We start from the raw sequence: 19,908 nt of genomic DNA, 5'->3' as shown, positions 1-19,908 counted from the left end.
CGCCTTGCCGAGGGGGCCCCGCCCAGAGGGCCTCAGCTCTCCGCGTTCACAACTGAAGATGGGAGGTGATATTCTATTCATTTTCACGTTCACACAGTCGGTGATTTTGGCCGGCCGTCTTTCCTGCAATGGCAGTTTAAACTGTATTTCCTCCGCACACTGAGCTCTGATTGGTCAGCAGGCGTGGTGCTTTCACTGTGTTGATCTTTTATCCTGGTACCTATCCTGCTTCGGCGCACAGACTAGGTTCCAGGATAAGTCACCATGGAGATCTAGCCCGCTAAAAAGTGAACCAGCTCCCAGAGACACTTAGGAAGGTTCAGGACATTAGAGGGAAGATAGAAAATATATTATTAATAGAGGTGGAGAAGAAAGCTAGGTTTGTAAAGCAGGCATATTATGAAGGGGGGCCCAAAGCAAATAAATTATTGGCTAGAAAGATAAGGGCACAACAAACATTAAACACTATACATAAGATTAGGAATCCTAAAACCAATGAGTTACTAAGAGAGCCGGAGGAAATAGAGAGAGCATTTGAGGATTATTATAGGACACAATACGCACAACCAACTGCAGCAGAGGAAGAGAGTATGAAGGCATTTTTAGAGGTGCTGGACCTACCATCGATAGGAGAAGAACGGAATAGGTTATTGAACTCAGATATTACAGAAAAAGAGATGGGGGATGCAATTAGTAGAATGAAAAATAGTAAGTCACCAGGCAGCGACGGGCTGCCATCCGAATTTGATAAGATATTCAAATCGGAATTAAGCCCCTTACTGTTGGCATTATTTAAATATACTATGAAAGAGAACAAAACTCCCCCGTCATGGAAAGAGGCTATCATTACTACAATTCCCAAGGAAGGCAAGGATAAAGAATTATGTAGTAGCTTTAGACCAATATGCATACTTAATGTAGACTACAAGATATATACGTCCATTCATGCCCGACATTATAGATGAGGACCAGACTGGTTTTATTAGAGGGAGACAGACACAAGATAATATATGGAAAACAATTAATATAGTGGAGGAGGCCCAAAGGATGGGAGACAGTGCAATTTTAGTGAGTATAGATGCAGAAAAAGCTTTTGATAGTGTGAACTGGGTCTATTTGTATAATGTCTTAGAAAAGTTTGGATTTAATGAAAAGTCAATCAGATGTATAAAATCATTGTATCATGAACCAACAGCTAGAGTGAAAGTGAACGATAGTCGGACGGATCGGATTAAATTAGAGAAGTCGACAAGACAGGGCTGCTGTCTCTCCCCAACACTTTTTGATATCTTCATCGAACCATTGGCCCAAGCAATTAGGCAGAAACAGAATATAAAGGGGGTTGAGGCAGGAGGTTTAGAACACAAATTGGGACTATTTGCGGACGACTTGATAGCATACATGGGGCAACCAGACGTGGGCTTCCCGATACTGATGGATTTACTGGAGGAATATGGACAATACTCAGGGTACAAACTAAACGTGACAAAGACACAGATTTTAGCACTAAACTACACACCAACACCAGAGATCAGAGACAAATACAGAATTAGATGGGACATGGATACAATTAAATATTTAGGGATTAACATCACAAAAGGGTTAGACTAATTATACAATGCAAATTATACGCAGATCAATCAGAATATCAAGAGGGATTTATGTAGGTGGACAATACAGACCTTAGACCTTAGTTCAAGGATTGAAATAGTTAAAATGAATATACTGCCTAGGCTACTGTACCTTTACCAATCACTACCTATATCTATTCCACAAAGTCAATTTATGGAATGGGATAAATGGATTTCAAGGTTTATTTGGGGGGGGGAAAGGCCCAGGATTAGGCTTGCGACACTGCAGCTACCCAAAGGGAGAGGAGGATTGGCAGTGCCGAGTTTCCAGGATTATTATTATGCAGCACAAATCCGAACAGTGGCATGCTGGTGTAATATGGAATACGTAGCTAAATGGAAGGACATCGAAACAAATGGGGAAAACTACCAGATTCAAAAACTACTCGGGGATAAAGAATTATTCAGGACACAGGAAAACGTATTTGACCCAATCACAAAATTCACTTTAAACACTTGGAACACGGTAATAAAGAGATACAAAATAGGAAAACAGACAAAGATTTTGAGATGGATAACAAATGATAATAAATTCCAGCCGGGAAAAGAAGATGCAGGTTTTAAACGATGGGCCCGAGGGGGCATCACAGCAATATGTAGGATGGTGGAAAAAGGGGAAATGCAAGAGTTTTCAATATCTAAGAGATAAGTTTGATCTGGAAAGGGGTGACCATTTTAGATACTTACAGGTGAGAGACTATTATATAAAAGAAATAAAAATGGATAAAAACACTAAACAAAATGGGGTAATTAAGGTAATGATTGAAGCATATGAAGGGAAGAAAGGCAGAGTGATTTCAGCTCTATATCAAGCTCTGTTGGAGAGTAGGGGGAATTCAACTCTATATATAAAAGAAAAGTGGGAGAAAGAACTTGGGATTGATATGACAGAGGAAGAATGGTATAATGTATGTAGAGTGCAGCATTCAACTACTGGGTCAAGGGTATGGAGGGAATTTGGGTGGAAAAACATAATCAGATACTTCATAACCCCAAAGATAAAAGGGAGGTATGCCCCGGAACACAACGCATGTTGGAGGCAATGCGGCGAGGTGGGGGCAGACCACACACACATTTTTTTTTAAATGCCAAAAGATGAAGGGATACTGGGAGGAAGTATGGGGAGTATTGAAGGGGATATTAGGTTATGAGGTTCCTAAGACCGGCCTGATGTTATACTTGGGGAATCTGGTGCAGGAAAACACACAGGGACAGATACCTGATTAAGGTGCTGCTGGCTGCAAGCAAGAAAACAATTACCAGAGCATGGTACAGAGCAGATCCACCTACAAAGGAGCAATGGCTGGGAGTAGTACAGGAAATATTTGATATGGAGAGATTCACACACATATTGAGGGTCCAGGAAGGGAAATTTGAGTCCAAATGGGAAAAATAGGTTGAATATAAAAGAAAAATGAACGACACCACAAATTGAGAGTTGGAATCAGAACATGATGTTGAATTAAAATAGGATAGAAAGCTTCCATGTCACTGTTAGCTTGTTTTTATTATTATTTGTATTTTCTTTATCTTCTTCAATGGGTTTCTAATTCAAGTGTATACTGAACTATATGTGGTTTTGTATGTTTATAAAAATGTCAATAAAAATGTAAGTGAAAAAATAAATAAATAAATAAATAAAGTGAACCAGCTTCGTAGTACCGGAAATCCCAGAAGTTACCTTGCTAAACGAAAATCCTGCTTCGTAGTATACCCCCCAGGGCTCTGGTGATTTCAAAGAAAGCTCTCTGGAAAATGTTCACTTACTGTTCGACATGAAGCTAGAAGCTACCTTACAGTACACAGTTGATCCGGAGTCCTGTCAGTTAAAGTGTTTCATAGTTAGCTTAGCTAAGCATCAACCTAGCACTGAAATATATGGATGTTATGTGACAGTATTTCTGAGAAAAAGTCAGCTGAAATGGTGGCATAGTTGCCACTGCTTTACGTGTCGACAGCATGTCTGTTTGGCCACTGACGTTGCCATAATATGTAGACCCTCCAGAAAAACGCGGGCAAAAATCCTTGATTATGCGGGCTAAATTGCTTGATTATGCGGGCAAAAATCCTTGATTATGCGATTAAACATGCGGGGGTTTTATGTGATTTTATGCGGTGAAATTGCGGGAAGTTGCGAAATATGCGGAAAGTTGCGAAATATGCTAAATATGCGGGGGAAAAGAATAAAACATTTTTTAAATATTGGGCTGTCTTATTTATTCTCTCTCACACACAACCTGCCACTAACGTTAAACCCCTTTACTATTCGATTAAACACATTCAATGTTTATTTATTGTAAAAGCAATTGGGCTATTTTAATCTCTCTCACACACACACACACACACAAACCCACACACACACACTTCTCCGCCTCATTCTGTTTTCATTTACTCGTTCGTTATCTGACCAGCTTCAATCTTGTAGGCTACTCACTTTGTTTCTTGTAGCCCTCGAAAGGGTTTTGGATGTTGATGCCTTGGTGAACGTGCGTCGTTTGGCTTTCGTGTCCGCAGCAGCAGAACGCATTTTCGAAAGTTTGAATGAATCAAAGTGGGTCGTCACCGTTGATTTTCTCTAATGCTCCAACACACAGTTGCACGGGCTGCAGAATAGTTTCCCCCCACTTTTTGCCCGGTCTTTAGTAGAAATGTTCGTCGGTAAATGAGATGGATTAGATTTTTTCATCTTGGTGTTTTCTCTATCGTGTGAGCTCCACACGTTCACTCTATACAGTGTTGTTTATATTCTGTGATGCGCGAGCTGATGACGTCACGTCAAAACGAGTTAACTTTTTTTCCCTCAACTTTGTGTGGAAAAATGCGGGGATTATGCGGCCTTTTGATAAATATGCGGCCTTTTAAAAATATGCGCCATTTTGCTGATTATGCGGTAAATTCTGCGATCGCAGAATCGTGTTTTTCTGGAGGGTCTAAATATGGGCATAGGTATGTCTCATAATTATTTGTGTGAATATCAAAATAATTTGTGTGTAAATATGTGATTTGTAAATGTAAAACACCATCCACAAATGCATTTAAAAGATTTGCAAACTCACAAATAAATGCGCAAGTGTAAAACGGATCTGCAAATACGCTAAATATTTTCACAATTAAAAAAAAAGATCTGTGAATATCTCTTTAACATTTATAACTTTCGATCAGGCATTTGTGAATCCATTTTGTATTTGTCGACAAATACAAAATGCGCTTGTGGATCTCAAATCTCTGCTCGTGAATCTCACATTTCTGCTTGTGGATCGTCTTTTTACACACACGGAATTTTGAGACATATTTTCCGCCGGTCTTGGCTAAAATCTACTCGTGTCACTCGGTTATTTTCGGAAACCACGTGATGGCCTGCTGATGACGACATTTCCGCATGATTTCAAAGTAAGAGCATGATGGTTTGTTTAATGCTCTGTTTTTTTTATTATAATGAACAGCGGAACGTTAGATGCATTCTTTATCATCATCATCATCATCATCATCATCATCATCATCATCATCATCATCATCATCATCATCATGTTATAGTGATACAGTTAGTTTGTTTTAGTTTATTGGTTCAATACAGCATATATCGATCACTTTCGTTGATGTTGAAGTACACTTTCGGGTCCCGGGTCCCGGGGGAGCAGCTGGCAGTGAAGCAGCCCAGATAATATTCTTTCTTCATTGTTTTTTCTGTATTGTATATTTTTGTCTCCTTAAAATTAAGTCTGAGTTCGAAATATATCTCAAATAATGTATGCACTATCATTTCCCCACGTAAACATAACAGTCTGCAATGAAATGGTTGTCTCCTGTGTGCTCCTCCCTCCTTGGCGCACTGGTAACTTTCTCTAAAAAAAATAAAGTAAAAAATAAATAAAGTCAGGAAAACGGATTAGTTTCTCCTGCGCACGAGAAACTAGTTTTCCTGACTTTATTTTATTTCTTATATATTTTTTTATGTCTCTTAAGCCGTTATCCCAACTCTTTTTTTTCTCTCTCTCTTTATTTATTTTTTTCCATGTCCCTTTAGGGGCTCCGTACACAACTCTTCAAGAGCTTCTTTTACATTTCAGGCATAACAATGAAGAACACATAGGATTCGAACATATTCACATTGAACAGCTGGGGTTGCATGTAGTCTGTGAATACTCTTATATTGAGTCTCAACGGATTTGTAAGAACATGTTATAACATTTTTAATGCATGGTGCAGATATACTTTAAACGTGAACTGATGGGTGACTGGCCGTGAACCACCCATTACTGATGCAGTATATTATTCTAATTATAATGATGAGGTTTTCTGACCAGCAGAGGGCAGTCCTCTCCTGATTAGTGGCCGTTATAGAGTTAAATTCACTAAACTGAGAGCTTTATTAAGCCACACATATTAGACTACAGAAAGAGGAGCAGACAGAATATTAAATAATAACAGAACAGCTTTGCCTGGCTTCACTTTCTGATCCCAGCTCACCCAGCAGACTGATGAGATTTCCTGACGTTTGCCTTCACTCATTTACCAGCTATCCTCTTTCAAAAGTAAAGAAACACAATTATTCAGTCTCGCCTCTGGCTGTCTGAATGAATTCAATCCAGCAGTTATTCATTTTATCTTCAGCTTTTGAATCCAATCTGAAATGTAAACTATAGAGCGGCTGTTGAGAGGAATTCACTTTAGTTATGGATGTATTCCCTCACATCTTGTCAGTCAGTACGACTGTCTGTATACTTTAACTGACATAACATTGTAGGAACATGTGGTAACAGTTAACCATGACCTGTTTCTGTGTCATTTATATCCAGTGTTGTAGTGGGGATTTTTACTGGGGGGACGCTATTTTAATTAGGTCATCCAAAACAATGCCACACAAGTGCGCACGCGCGCAGTGCACTCACAAAACGGGCAGACAGGTCCACAGAAACTACCGGTATGCTTAGTCCTAATTTAGTTACTGTGCTGCAAAAAGCAGACGGCGCTAGGTGCGCTCAACAACACACACACAGACTCAAAACCATGGACACACAGACACATAAGTTACATAAACAATTTATAGGCCTAAATTGCATAAGCTATTGCAACTAAGCAGACAGCGCTGCTTCTCTCTCTCTCTCTCTCTCTCTCTCTCTCTCTCTCTCTCTCTCTCTCTCTCTCCTCTCTCTCTCTCTCTCTCTTCTCTCTCTCCACTTTCAAAATCTATTTAAAACTAATATAAAAAAAACTGAATATAGCTCTTGTCACACACACACACACACACACACACACACACACACACACACACACACACACACACACACACACACACACACACACACACACACACACACACACACACACACACACACACACACACCTTGCGTTTTGAAGACTGATAAATCAGAAATGGATGAACAAACCCCCAGTGGGTGTGTCACTGACACACCCCCAGCTCGCCGCGGGGTCACGAGCGTGATGACGAATCATAATTTTTTAAGGAAATCGTTTTTATTTTTTATTATAATTACTGTGAAATGTATTATGTTTTTGTCATTATTGCAACACATACACACTTGCAACTGATAACACTGGCAATTATTTTATATTAGACTATTAAAAAAAAAGATCATGCTCCAAATAAGTGGGGGTACGGCGTAGTGGGCGTTGGACGCGGGGGGCGTCCAACGCCCCCCGCGTCCAACGTGGTGGTGTAGTGGGCGTCCAACGCCCACTACACCACTATCTATATCTATGTAATGCATTGCAATGTTTTATGTGATAGAACATGCTTGGGTCAGCAATCATTTTTCAAAATGTGAACCATGGCAGCAAGGATTGCCATGCCAACCTCAGGTTACACCACTTTCCGAAAGGCAGAAAACACAACAGACCCCTCCCCCGTTTTCACTTAAACCTTTTTGAAAATATCCATACAGTATAGCTATACTATAAAACTGTGGAAAATATTGTACACTGCAGTGCATAGGAAGGAAGTTATTTTTATATATTTATAAGAACTCTGATTTATATGGCTTTGAAATAACCACAGGAATTACATCAGTACCTCTCCTGCCAGTGAAAACAAAGGCCAAATAATGTATACAGATTCTGGTAATGTTATTAAAAAATATACCATTTTGTTAGATTTGAAAGTGAACAATAATCTATGAACTATTTGAGATTTGAAAATGTCCATATTAGTTGTTGAACTATGAAGCATTTTGTAAAAAATGTAATGTTCATGAAAATCTTAAAACTCTTCACGGACCCCCTGCAGAGAGGCCCCATGTTGAGAATCACTGGATTGCACAACTCAAGAGAGTTTCAAAAGTTTGTCTTTTTGATCTCCATTACATACCAAAGGAGAATGGAAACCAATTGCTTCATGTGAGGATTAGAAACATTCAAAGATCCAACAAAAAGAGAGCAGCAGGGTTTGCAGAAATGTTAGATATGAAAGTAAGTTCAAGTGGCATGGCTAAAAATGCAAAACAATGCTAATATGTTTAAAAAAAAAAAAATTAAAACACTTTAACTGAGAAGGCCACTAGTGCGTAATATAATGTAAAAATGAATGTATTTCAAACTATGTTTTTATTACAGAATTCAGTTAGAAACCTTAAAGGGACAATTATGTGGTCCAGAAAGTTAAATGGTGTTGATACAGTACGAATAAAATGAAAGCAATACTTCAAATAATAAATGTTTGATTCAACAAAAGGAGAGGGTCCTTTCAAGCAAGATGAATACATCCAATATTGAAAGCAGTTTCAAGTTGAGAAATGATTGTCCTTCATGTATTGAGGTGATATTGCGGATATTTTGTTTTCATTCTCCCATCTGTTGAAATGAGGCTTAACCTTTAAATACTTGCACTTATGAATAACGTTTCTGCTCAACAAAATCAAGTAGTTTATCAAAAAGTTCAAGGCTTTGTCCTTCAGAAGTACTCCAGTTTTAATCACATCACATTTAGAGTTTAAAAAAAAAAAAACACACTCACTGATCTATCTGACATCGAATTATCGAGTCTGAAGAACAGTGACAGGAGGAAGAAACACGGAAGTGTAGTTTGCACTCAGCCAGGCAAAGTGCAAGCTAGCTGTCGTTCTGTTGTACCTGCGGTTCTGTGTGTCTCCCTAACGTTATAGCAAAATGCCTGAAATACAGACAAGAAGGTAAGGGTACTAAATATTGTAGGATATCATTTTGACACGTTAAGTGACGCCTCACTTATTGAGGTCATCCTTGTTGTCCTCGGTTAACATCATAGGAATTAGCTAAGAAGTCAATGAACTCTAGTACTGTGATGTATTACTGCATAGCTAGCCGTTGGTTACAAAATACCTAGCATATAAGCTAACGATGTAACCTTTTTTTAAATCACGTAAAACTGTGCGTAAATTCTCGGAAATATACTGATATTATATCCTCCTCGAGAGCAGTTTGTGGAATGAAAGCACAGTGACAGTCGGGTTTCGGCTACTTTGTATTCCGGTGACAGCTTCTCCTCAGCAAGCTAACAGGTGCTAACATGGTGTCATCCTGGGTTAGCAGCAGTTCTCCTTATACATCCATGGCTAGCAGGATGTGGCTATTTTGAAGCAGGCTGAGGACGTGCAAATATGGAGGCGACATTATTAATGCTCCGTAATCCATTTTGTGAACGTGATAATTGACTGGATTTGTGTGTCACCTCAGAGTTGATGACATGATTTAACATCTCATAATTTGACATTGAAAAAGGTGAACACACACTGCAATACATATACCAGATTGGGTACAAATATAATAATAACACTAAACATAATTACACACTTTATTTATAGAGCACCTTTCCAACAAAAGTAACGTTAATGTAAACTGAAAAGGTTGAGTAAACACAGCGAATGAAATGAACTACAAACTAGGAACTTAAACAGAGAGAGTTAAAACAAAGTAAGTGATAATAACAGAGTGATAACATCACATACAAACTATTCTAAAAATGTCTGTTTTTAAAGTGATTCAAAGTCTAGACACAGTTTTTAAGAATACAAGACTGTATTAAAAAATAGCAGTGAACATTTGTTGTCTTCCTCAACCTTATTTCTGTACTGTCGTTTCATCACTTTCTTTTGTTTCTAACCCTATGACTTTCTTTCCTTTTGTCTCTGTCAAGGATTCAAGCCATTTACACCAGTGCCAGTGACGGACTGGAGGGCTTCAAGGCACATGCGGTGTTCCAGGAAATCAACAAGAAGCTCCAGGAGGTAAAATAGGAGACAATGTTGTTAGTTGTGGCAGACTTGTGGCTTTATATTTGTATCCCTTGGTATGTGTTCTCAGACACTCACTGGTTTGCTTTAATCTGTAGCCCACCACATATACATTTTCTGCAAGCAAATATCCATGCACCAAGTCGTATACATTGTTTCCAGCTCTGTGCCTTATGTCTATTTTGGAGTTTAGCCTCATTGTGGTAGCTAGCAGACACACATTCAAGGTTATTTTTGACTCAATGCTTTTCTTTCAAGAGTCTTTGTTTTTAGGCAGTTGACTTTCTGCAACCTCACTCATACAAGATTCATCGTGAGTCCTATGGCGGTGCTATTTCTGTAATAAAGTGTCATCATCAATGAGGAAAAGGCAACCTGAGAGCTGAATGGATTTTAGTTTAGAGTTTAATAGCTAATGATCAGACACATTTTTTAGATGCAGTGCAAATACATGTGGTGAGAATATTTTGTCCCAATTTTGTATTCCCATCGGTCAATGTTGAGTGGATAGTGGATTTTTCGGATTCTCAGTTCTTTATGCAGATTTTGGGTCATATCCCTACCTTTTATTATGTGATACATATTCAGCTGTTAAGTATTCTAAATATACACAATATTTGTTCAGTTTAAAACATATAATCTGTGTAGGCTGCAGATTTAAAGATCCCCTGTCTTGTTACAAATGCCTGTCTGTTCACTCTCTTTTAAAAGGAAGGGGAGCAGTTTGTGAAGAAGATCGGTGGGGTGTTTGCCTTCAAGGTAAAAGATGGCCCCAATGGTCAGGAGGCCGTTTGGTATGTGGACGTGAAGAACGGCAGAGGCTGCGTCCACAACGACACAGGTAGGAAAACACTATCAGTGCTCTCTGACGTTTTTAAATACCATTTGCTTAATGTCCTTCATTTTTGTAAAGCACTTTGAATTGCCTTGTGTTGAAAGGTCCTATATAAATAAACTTGCCTTGCCTTGCCACTGACATGTAATCATGTTAATATTCAACAATAGGTGGAATTCCAGTCTAAAGTTCAAGGTCTTGTGTGTGTGTGTGTGTGTGTGTGTGTGTGTGTGTGTGTGTGTGTGTGTGTGTGTGTGTGTGTGTGTGTGTGTGTGTGTGTGTGTGTGTGTGTGTGTGTGTGTGTGTGTGTGTGTGTGTGTGTGTGTGTGTGTGTGTGTGTGTGTGTGTGTGTGTGTGTGTGTGTGTGTGTGTGTGTGTGTGTGTGTGTGTGTGTGTGTGTTATATTTGACTTTTACATGTGTTTCTGCCTGCAGCTAAGAAAGCAGATTGCACCATATCCATGTCAGACACAGACCTGTTGTCCCTTATGACGGGGAAGATGAACCCTCAGACTGTGAGTATTGAGTAAACTCTTTTGTATATACTATATAGTATTGATCGTTCAGATTATCAGATAAGGCACACACTTGTACAATTTATTTTTTGTAATATCATGTCAGTATTTCATTTAAAGGGGCCATATTAGGATTTTTGGGGTTTTTACTGTTTTTAAATCACCCAAATCTGTGATTCACCTTTTCAGTCAACCCTTTTGTACTGTCTGTTGGGGAATCATTTGCTTGGGTATTCAACCTTCGACCCAGTTTATCGTATTCTCTCTTCACTGTCTCTTTTGAGACCTGGAGCTACTAGGGCTCTACCCGAATATTCGAATATCCTAATATTCGTTCGTTGGAGTACTATTCAGGTTTAAATTCTGTTATTCGGATATTCGTTTTGTTTGTTTTTTCGGTTTTTTCCCTGTTTTTTTTCCAAATTGAATTTATTGAAATCTCCAATATCAACGTAAGAGTTTGTGCCTCTTCGGGGGATGTTAACACTTAACCATAAAGGTTATCATTTACTTTCTCCGTCTTTATATGTAGATATTACTTTTCTCCGTTAATCTCCATTTCCATAGCAACAACAACTTCCTGTCAACAGCGTTACCTCTCCTTTAAAATAAAAGCATGACCATAAATAGGAAGCCAAGCCAAATTACACTTAATAAAACTGCAACAAAAGTAACAAACACAATGCGATATCCTTTTCAATTCCAAAGAACACAAATTGGGTTACATTAACAAATAACTATAAAACAGCAATACTGTAGAATAACAAAATGAATGCCGCGAATATACCGAAATAAACGTGTTGGAGCGGTTCGCTGCTGATTACTACTATGCTTTTGGGGTTTTCCCTTTCCTTTTTATATAGGTTTTTTCTGCATATAAATGGTCTGCAATGGCTACAATCCCTGCGTTTTCTCCAGAGGGAGTTTCTCTCCCACACACTCTGCCTGAAACGCCTCCATTGGAATCGTTTATTTACTTCAGTAACATAGTGACATCGCAATGATACTCGGTCCTTCCCATTGTACGTGATAGGCTAAGGGGCGGGACATCTCTAAGCGTTTGACCAATCACAACAGAGCCAGCCAGCAAACCAATCAGAGCAGACTGGGCTCTGGTTTCAGACAGAGGGTGAAAAGAGACTTTGTACATCTGCGGCCTAATTTCTAACATTCAGTATTGATTATTAACCAAGATGTTAAGAGGTCTTTATATATCCATCTATACTCTCATGTGCACAGTTTTCCATTTACAAATGACCATTAACTTTATTAGAAAACATACAAAAACATACAAAAGTCTCAGACTCTACTCTGCTATCTTCTACAGATAAACTAAATACATTTACCTCAACCTAACCTATTTACTCAACAAAAGAGATGAAGGAAGAGTTTTATTTTATACAACAATATAAAAACTCAATTGCTATTGACTCCTGACGTTTATATTATTTTATATTACATCAGTATATTATTAGTGTTCGGAGTAATTGAGCTGTGTGCAGACTTTTTTCCTGCATTGCATAAAATGTGAAACAGTTTGCCAGTTGGATGTAGTTCTGTCAGGACATTCTGCTAGCGCCTTGGTGAAATTAAGAGGAAACACTGAGCTGCGTCATTATTGGCTGATTGTGCAAATTCACTGCCAGAGAACTTTGTAGGCGAATAGACCTGACAATTTAATGACAGAGTTTTATTTCATGCCTAACTTCAAAGTAGGATTTAAAGAAAACAAATGGCAGATGTTTCTGCATCAAAAGTTCTCTTACATGTTAGTAGAAACGGTAGTCCTTAAAGGAAATGGCTGTCAGCAAATCCCATGAAAGACCAACTGCAATAATGAATTTAAGTAAAGAGGATGGTATGCTCATTTTCAGGTTCATATTTGTATTGTTTGTCTCTACTGGTTCATGTCTCCGTGCTTTAATGTTCAAAAAGCTCTTTATTTTCCTCATACTGCCTGTGCTGCAGCACCTCTTTTCACCCTCTGTCTGAAAGCCGAGCCCAGTCTGCTCTGATTGGTTAGCTGGCCGGCTCTGTTGTGATTGGTCAACTGCTTTGAAATGTCCCGCCTCTTAGCCTAAGATGTACAATGTGTTGGTGCGCTAGCCAATAGAAGCGCAATCGTTACATAGTGATGTCACTATGTACCAGAAGGAAACAAATCAAATTGGGACATTTAAGGAGGGGAATGTATGGGATAGAAACTCCCTCTTGAGGGAACTTTGGGATTTTAGCCTTTTCAAACCATTGGTTGAGAGCCAGAAATGGTAGGGGAAGTTGGAAAGTGTTGAGAGTCCAAACTACGGCCCCGGGCCAAATTGTACTTCTTGAATATTATATATATATGTATATACGTGTTAATAAGCACACATTTTCTAACAAATCAAACAAAGAAGAAAACAGGTTACATCACAGCTCTACATAGGGTTTCATTTATTTTGTTGGCAGCTCATTCCATACAGGTGTAAAATCTCATTGAGACACAAGGTCTCATTTTCAAGAGAGACCTGTTCAGTGGTAACACTACCACACAAAGTTACAGACAGACAGGACACTAAACACAGAGGCAACACTAAATTACAATATCGTACAAAAATTAGTCATTGAAATCCATTTACAGTCAGATATAGCAGGTGCAAACACCCACATATGATTTCTCCAGCTTTTTTAAAATTAATTTAAAATCCGTGATGGGTATCAAACTGGTCAGCTTAAGTTCCTGCTGAAGTGTGTTCCAGGTCGAGGGGGCAGAGTATGATATGGCTTTTTTCCCAAGCACCGTGCATACTGAGGGGACGGACAGAGTGATGTGATTTTGAGATCGTAGCCTATAGCTGTACTGTTTGTGTGATATGTAAGTGGATATGTAGAGGGGTAGCAGTCCAAGCATAGCGGTATAGATGAGTTTGTACCAGTGCAGTGATCTGCGCATTGATAATGATGTCCAGTTGACTAAAGCGTACAGCGTGCAATGGTGTGTGAGGGGTTTACAGTTGGTTATGAAACTCAGAGCCCCATGGTAGACAGCGTCCAGCAGATGAAGGGAGTGAGCTGAGGCGTTCATGTACACAACATCCCCGTAGTCCAAGAGCGGCAAAAATGTGGCAGCTACAAGCCGTTTCCTCGCACTTGTGGAGAAGCAGGCCTTATTTCAAAAAAATAATCCCAGTTTTAATTTCAATTTCCTTAAAGGTCGGGTAGGTAATTCACTTCAGAAAGACTTTTTGTTATATTCCATGGAATGCTCTTAACATCCCGATAGCAATGAATACATTAAAGGCTTTGACAATAAATACATACAAATATTTCATCTGTGGAAGCCGTGGCGCTGTAAAAAGCACGACCAATCATCTGAGCCGGCCCGGCTAAAATAACTAGATGGCCTACCTGCCTGTCAGCCTTCCATCTGTGCACAAACCTATCTCGTGCCTTCATTGGTCATGTGCACATTCGTGTGTGTTGGAGGAGGGGCTCTGTAAGGAAGTCTGAAGGAAAGGGCAGATTTTTTTCGGCTGCGTACTTTCAAATTCTAGCGCACTCGAGCTGGTTTCTCCATTCTTACCTACCCTACCTTTAAGAGATATCAATATGTGATTTGAAGCAGAGATTTTCATCTATGGTGATGCCTAAGTATCTGTAGGTTTTAACAGCTTCAATGGGGTTATGCTGTGCAGACATGATAAAGGGAAGAACAGTTGGTAACTTTTTCTTATTGGAAAACAACATGACTTGTCTTATCTGAATTCAACACCAACCTAAGGTGGAACAGATGTGACTGAAAAGTGTCAAAAGCAGACTGCAGACGTTCAAATGCCAGGGCAACAGTGCTAGCACGACAGTACACAACAGTATCATCTGCATATAGATGTACAGAGGCATTAATGACCGACATCATTTATATAAATAGTAGAAAGGGTCTGTCCCAAGACCGAACCTTGAGGAACGCCTCTGGGCACATTAAGAAAGCTTGAGGAGAGACCGCTGAACTTTACACATTGCTTTCCATTTGAAAGATAGTTTTTTAACACATATATGTTTTAAGAAGTGCAATATAAGACATGCACAAGTTTAATTTGTGGGCTATATTTCAATAGGCACGTTCACACCGAAGTACTTTTCCCCGCACTTTTCCCGTTTAGTTCCGTTAGTGCCTGGAATTTTGCCTTCACACCAAAAAGAGTACTTAGTTCCGAGAACTTTTACCCCCATTTTTAGTGCCTGCTAGAGAGGTGGTACTATCCTAGGGAGAAAAAAGTACCAATTTCGATTAGCTGTGAGAATTGCAAACCACTCCCCGTAAAACTCTGAAAAGTTTTGTGCAGCCGCCATTGTATTTGCTGGCATTAGCATTAGCCCCGCGCACCAACAGAGAGAGAATAACTTATAGCAACACAAAAAAAAAACAAGGGAGCGGTGGAGTGATGAGGAGGTGTCGGCGTTCTGGCGATCCATTTGGGTCGTCGTTACGTCAATTAGTACCAGGAAGAAAAAGAGAAATCTCCAACGAGGCGTTCTGGGGCAGCATGGACAGTTCTTTTCTGTGTTAGAGTTTTACCCTCTACAGCAGGGGTATTCAACCAAAATTCAACGAGGTCCAGTTAGAGAAAATGTCCCCATGCAAAGGTCCGGAACGTCAAAATGTCTAAGTTGCTTTATGAATTAGTGTGATATATATTGAAGTAGCCTGTAGCTTTATCAACGTCTGCATGTAATCAACAACTGACTGCCAATCAAATAAAGAAAGTACAATTCAAAACAACTATTTATTGTCAATTAACATTGAACTATACAGATATACAGTAAATACTGTGGATATGTGTAATGTTCCTCTCAGGCTGCATTTAAAAACAAAATAGAGAAAATAAAATAAAATAGCTTTTGAAAATATGTGCATCTTAAAAGTGCTTAATTTTAGATAAATAAAATAAAGTGTAGCAGCAGCTTGAGTTTCCCTTTTTCTTTGTTAACCGTTTCACATCATGACTTAACAGTTTCAGACGATTATAGAACAATATCAGTCTTTACACATCATAACAATTGAACAGTTTTAAAGTTTCTCTCTTTTCCCTCTTATATTGCAGTCCCTCACTCACTTTTTTTAAATTCAGTGCGAGAATTGAGCTCGAGCTTGTCCTGCCAGGAGTTTGTAAATCTGGGCTGAAATGGTGTCAGGGCCATTCTCATACACATGCAGGTGCTCATTGGTGGTGCAAACACAGGTATGGTGAAAAAAGAGAGAACTAATCGAAGCAGAAAATAAACAGCGTAATATACCATCTGACAAAGGCCTGTGCTATAATCCTTCAATTAACTGGTTATTCTTTATAATATACTCAGATCAATAGGAAACCAAGATGTTAAGTTATAAATCAAGGGTTTTTATTATTATTTACAGCAGGGGTGGGGAACCTTTTTCCTTTCAATTTTTACTACATCCTCTGAAGCCGAAGGTCATACAAATTATTGACCTCTGCTTAAAAAAACTAAAATCACAGCCCATTCATTTCACCTTTCTTTCATGCTGTGCAAAGAAAAAGCAACCTCTTAATCCAGATATCTCACCATGACTCGCGCATGCATGCATACGGTTGTGGAATGACCACCAAAACAGAAAGATATGGACACAAGATGTGTGCAAATGTATTTAGTATCCTATCCATGTGAACATGATTTAAGTGGGGGGGGGGGACCTAACCTCCCCTAGGGGGGTCCGGGGGCATGCTCCCCCAGGAAGATTTTTTTTTTTAAATATTGAAGTTAAAAGCATCAATTAGACCCTCCAGAAAAACGCGGGCAAAATTCCTTGATTATGCGGGCTAAAATCCTTGATTATGCGATTAAACATGCGAGGTTTTTATGTGATTTTATGCAGTGAAATTGCGGAAAGTTACGAAATATGCTAAATATGCGGGGGAAAAAAATAACAATTTTTTAAATATTGGGCTGTCTTATTTATTCTCTCTCACACACAACCTGCCACTAACGTTAAACCCCTTTACTATTCAATTAAACACATTCAACGTTTATTTATTGTAAATAAACACACACACACACTTCTCCGCCTCATCCTGTTTTCATTTACTCGTTCGTTATCTGACCAGCTTTGATCTTGTAGGCTATCACCTCGTTTCTTGTAGCCCTCGAAAGGGTTTCGGAGGTTGATGCCTCGGTGAACGTGAGTTGTTTGGCTTTCTTGTCCGCAGCAGCAGAAAGCATTTTCGAATGTTGGAATCAATCAAAGTGGGTCGTCACCTTCGATTTTCTCTTATGCTCCAACACAGAGTTGCACGGGGTGCAGAATAGTTTCCCCCCACTTTTTGCCCGGTCTTTAGTAGAAATGTTCATCGGTAAATCCCCTATTAATGTATTGATTATAGGTCCGGCTCCGTATAGGTCAGCGTCTGGGTCCGGATCCGGACTGCGGTCCGCCTGTTGCCGACCCCTGCAGGTGTACTTTGAGGGTTTGTGACTCTGCAGACCGTTTACATGCAGAAAAACCTTCATAACACACAAGGGGACGGGTAATAACCGGAAAAGCATGACATGGGACCTTTAAATCTTTTGAATCACCATAAGTCCTGATCATAAGGACTACATATTCATTTATTTTTTACCATTTAAATGCTTTGTTTAAATATTGCAACTGTTGAAAGAAAACGTTTTAAAGGATTTATAAATAAAAGTTACCCTACAGGACACAATTCTGCCCTCCTAAAACTGCCATATAATTAGTATAAATATTACAATTTTCACTTTCATCTAGTTAAATATTTTAATCATCCTCCCTCCTGATGATGATCAATTTATAAATAAATACAAATCCTTCTTACCTTACAGGATGAAAATCTCCCGTCCTATAAGTTCTAAATAAATATTACAATTATTAATGTTGTTAACTATTTGAATGCCAGTTGGTTAACGTTATACCATGATTTTTTATGGATTTATTTATACAAAAGGTCCCTCTCCAAACCCTCCAGGACAAAAATATTTCTTACCAAAACTGCTATAAAAATACTTTACATACATTTCAAATTTTCACTTTTTAAGGAAATTGGTTTACAAATTCACAGTGTTGTTTCTTTATATATACTTTTTTTTGTTGAAAATCTTTAAATCTGGTAAAAAAACTTTAAAACCAGGGTTATAGATGTAAAGCCTTATATAATAAATTGCATTATGTGTTGCTATTATTGCATTTCAAACAGACATTTCTTTACCTTAAGTGGTCTTTCTGGTGTCTGTATTTTTGCTACTCTGTATTATAGACTTATTTCCAAAATAACAGTGAAAACTCACACCTTTGCTAGAATGTATTTGATATGCATTAACACCATCAAAGTAACTGAACATTGATCAATGTTCCTATGAGGCACAAGGGTTAGTATTTCTCTGCTCACTCGGAGTGTTCAATTGCAGTGGTGTACAGTAAATAAGTACATTTACTCAAGTACAGTACAATTTTGAGGTACTTTACTTGAGTATTTCCATTTTATGTTACTTTGAACTTCTACTCTGCTACAATTCATAGGTAAATAGTGCTTTTACTCCACTACATTTCTCCCACCTCTGTCGAATTGTTTCCTCCGCCACTCCACTCCACAAACGCTCCCTCCTCTGACTCTCTGTGCCACGCACTCCTGACATTTCATAAGCTGTTGTTGCCATTGCCCCACTTTCCCTGGGTGGAGTTAATCTCTCACGGTAACTCGTGAATCTAGCAGCATGTAGTTCTCTCCCGCACAGGCCGAACAGCACTCCTGATTCAGATTTGTGACGTTTTTTCCCCCTTCTCTAATTCACAGGCGTTTTTCCAGGGCAAGCTGAAGATCACAGGGAACATGGGCATGGCCATGAAGCTCCAGAGCCTGCAGCTGCAGCCAGCCAAAGCCAAGCTGTAGATGAGAGCCGCGTCACCACACCTCTGATCACTGAGTTAACCCACGAAGAATTTAACAGCAAGTCTGACGCGTTTCAGATCGATGTTAAAGGTCCGTAAAGCTTCTCATCACAGGGCTGAAACACTTTCCCTTCTAGTGACCTCCCTGACCGAGCGGGAGATTAGCCAGCAGCCCTGCCAATATAACTGGAGCGTAAGATAGATGGACAGATAATTCCTTCTCTAATAATGTCCCTCTCATGTAATTCAGTACACCAGAGTAGAGACAGGTGCACTTGTATAGATACTAATTCCGTTTATGTCCAGTTTTTAATAACATCAATTTCTGCCGCTAATGAAATCTACCTTTGAGTGTATTATGTCTGGAAATTATTTGAGTAGATGTAATTTTCCTCAATCATGACCACAACAGTCTAAGTGCCTCCTCGTCTCGGACTTGCAGTTTGCCCTTAAAGTTTTGAGCCAACAAACAGAAATGTTTTTCATCGTGGCAGCCCAAACTTTTAACGGAGGGGCTTGTCATTTTCTGCTGTACTATCATTAATGTATGGAAAATATTTCTAATAAACACATTTGCCTTTGCTGCAACATCCATTTGGATGGTCTGTTTTTGTAAGCCAGTATTGTATTTAGCATAAACCCTTCCCATTGCTTTATAACTACCACCAAGAAGGATATGTTTTCTGTTGTCAGCAGGATTACAGGAAAACCAGGGGGATTTTTGACATCCATAAATTCCATCTTCTTTTTCTATATATATATATATATATATATATATATATATATATATATATATATATATA

The 19,908-nt window shown here is 38.9% G+C and overlaps 1 protein-coding gene across 1 annotated transcript; it reads left to right on the top strand.

Annotated features, from left to right (window-relative positions):
* The first annotated feature begins 8,621 nt into the window (after positions 1 to 8,621).
* Positions 8,622 to 19,699, top strand: scp2b (sterol carrier protein 2b). Its single transcript, XM_079666603.1, has 5 exons — positions 8,622 to 8,776; positions 9,760 to 9,850; positions 10,568 to 10,697; positions 11,126 to 11,205; positions 19,011 to 19,699. The coding sequence occupies exons 1-5, from the start codon at positions 8,754 to 8,756 to the stop codon at positions 19,104 to 19,106; spliced, it is 420 nt and encodes a 139-aa protein (XP_079522729.1). The 5' UTR covers positions 8,622 to 8,753; the 3' UTR covers positions 19,107 to 19,699.
* Positions 19,700 to 19,908: the final 209 nt, after the last annotated feature.

The sequence above is a fragment of the Notothenia rossii genome (genome assembly GCF_949606895.1).
Source record: "Notothenia rossii genome assembly, chromosome: 1".
NCBI lineage: Eukaryota > Metazoa > Chordata > Actinopteri > Perciformes > Nototheniidae > Notothenia > Notothenia rossii.
Note: the sequence above shows the minus strand (reverse complement) of the source record. Positions and strands in the feature narration are given on the sequence as shown.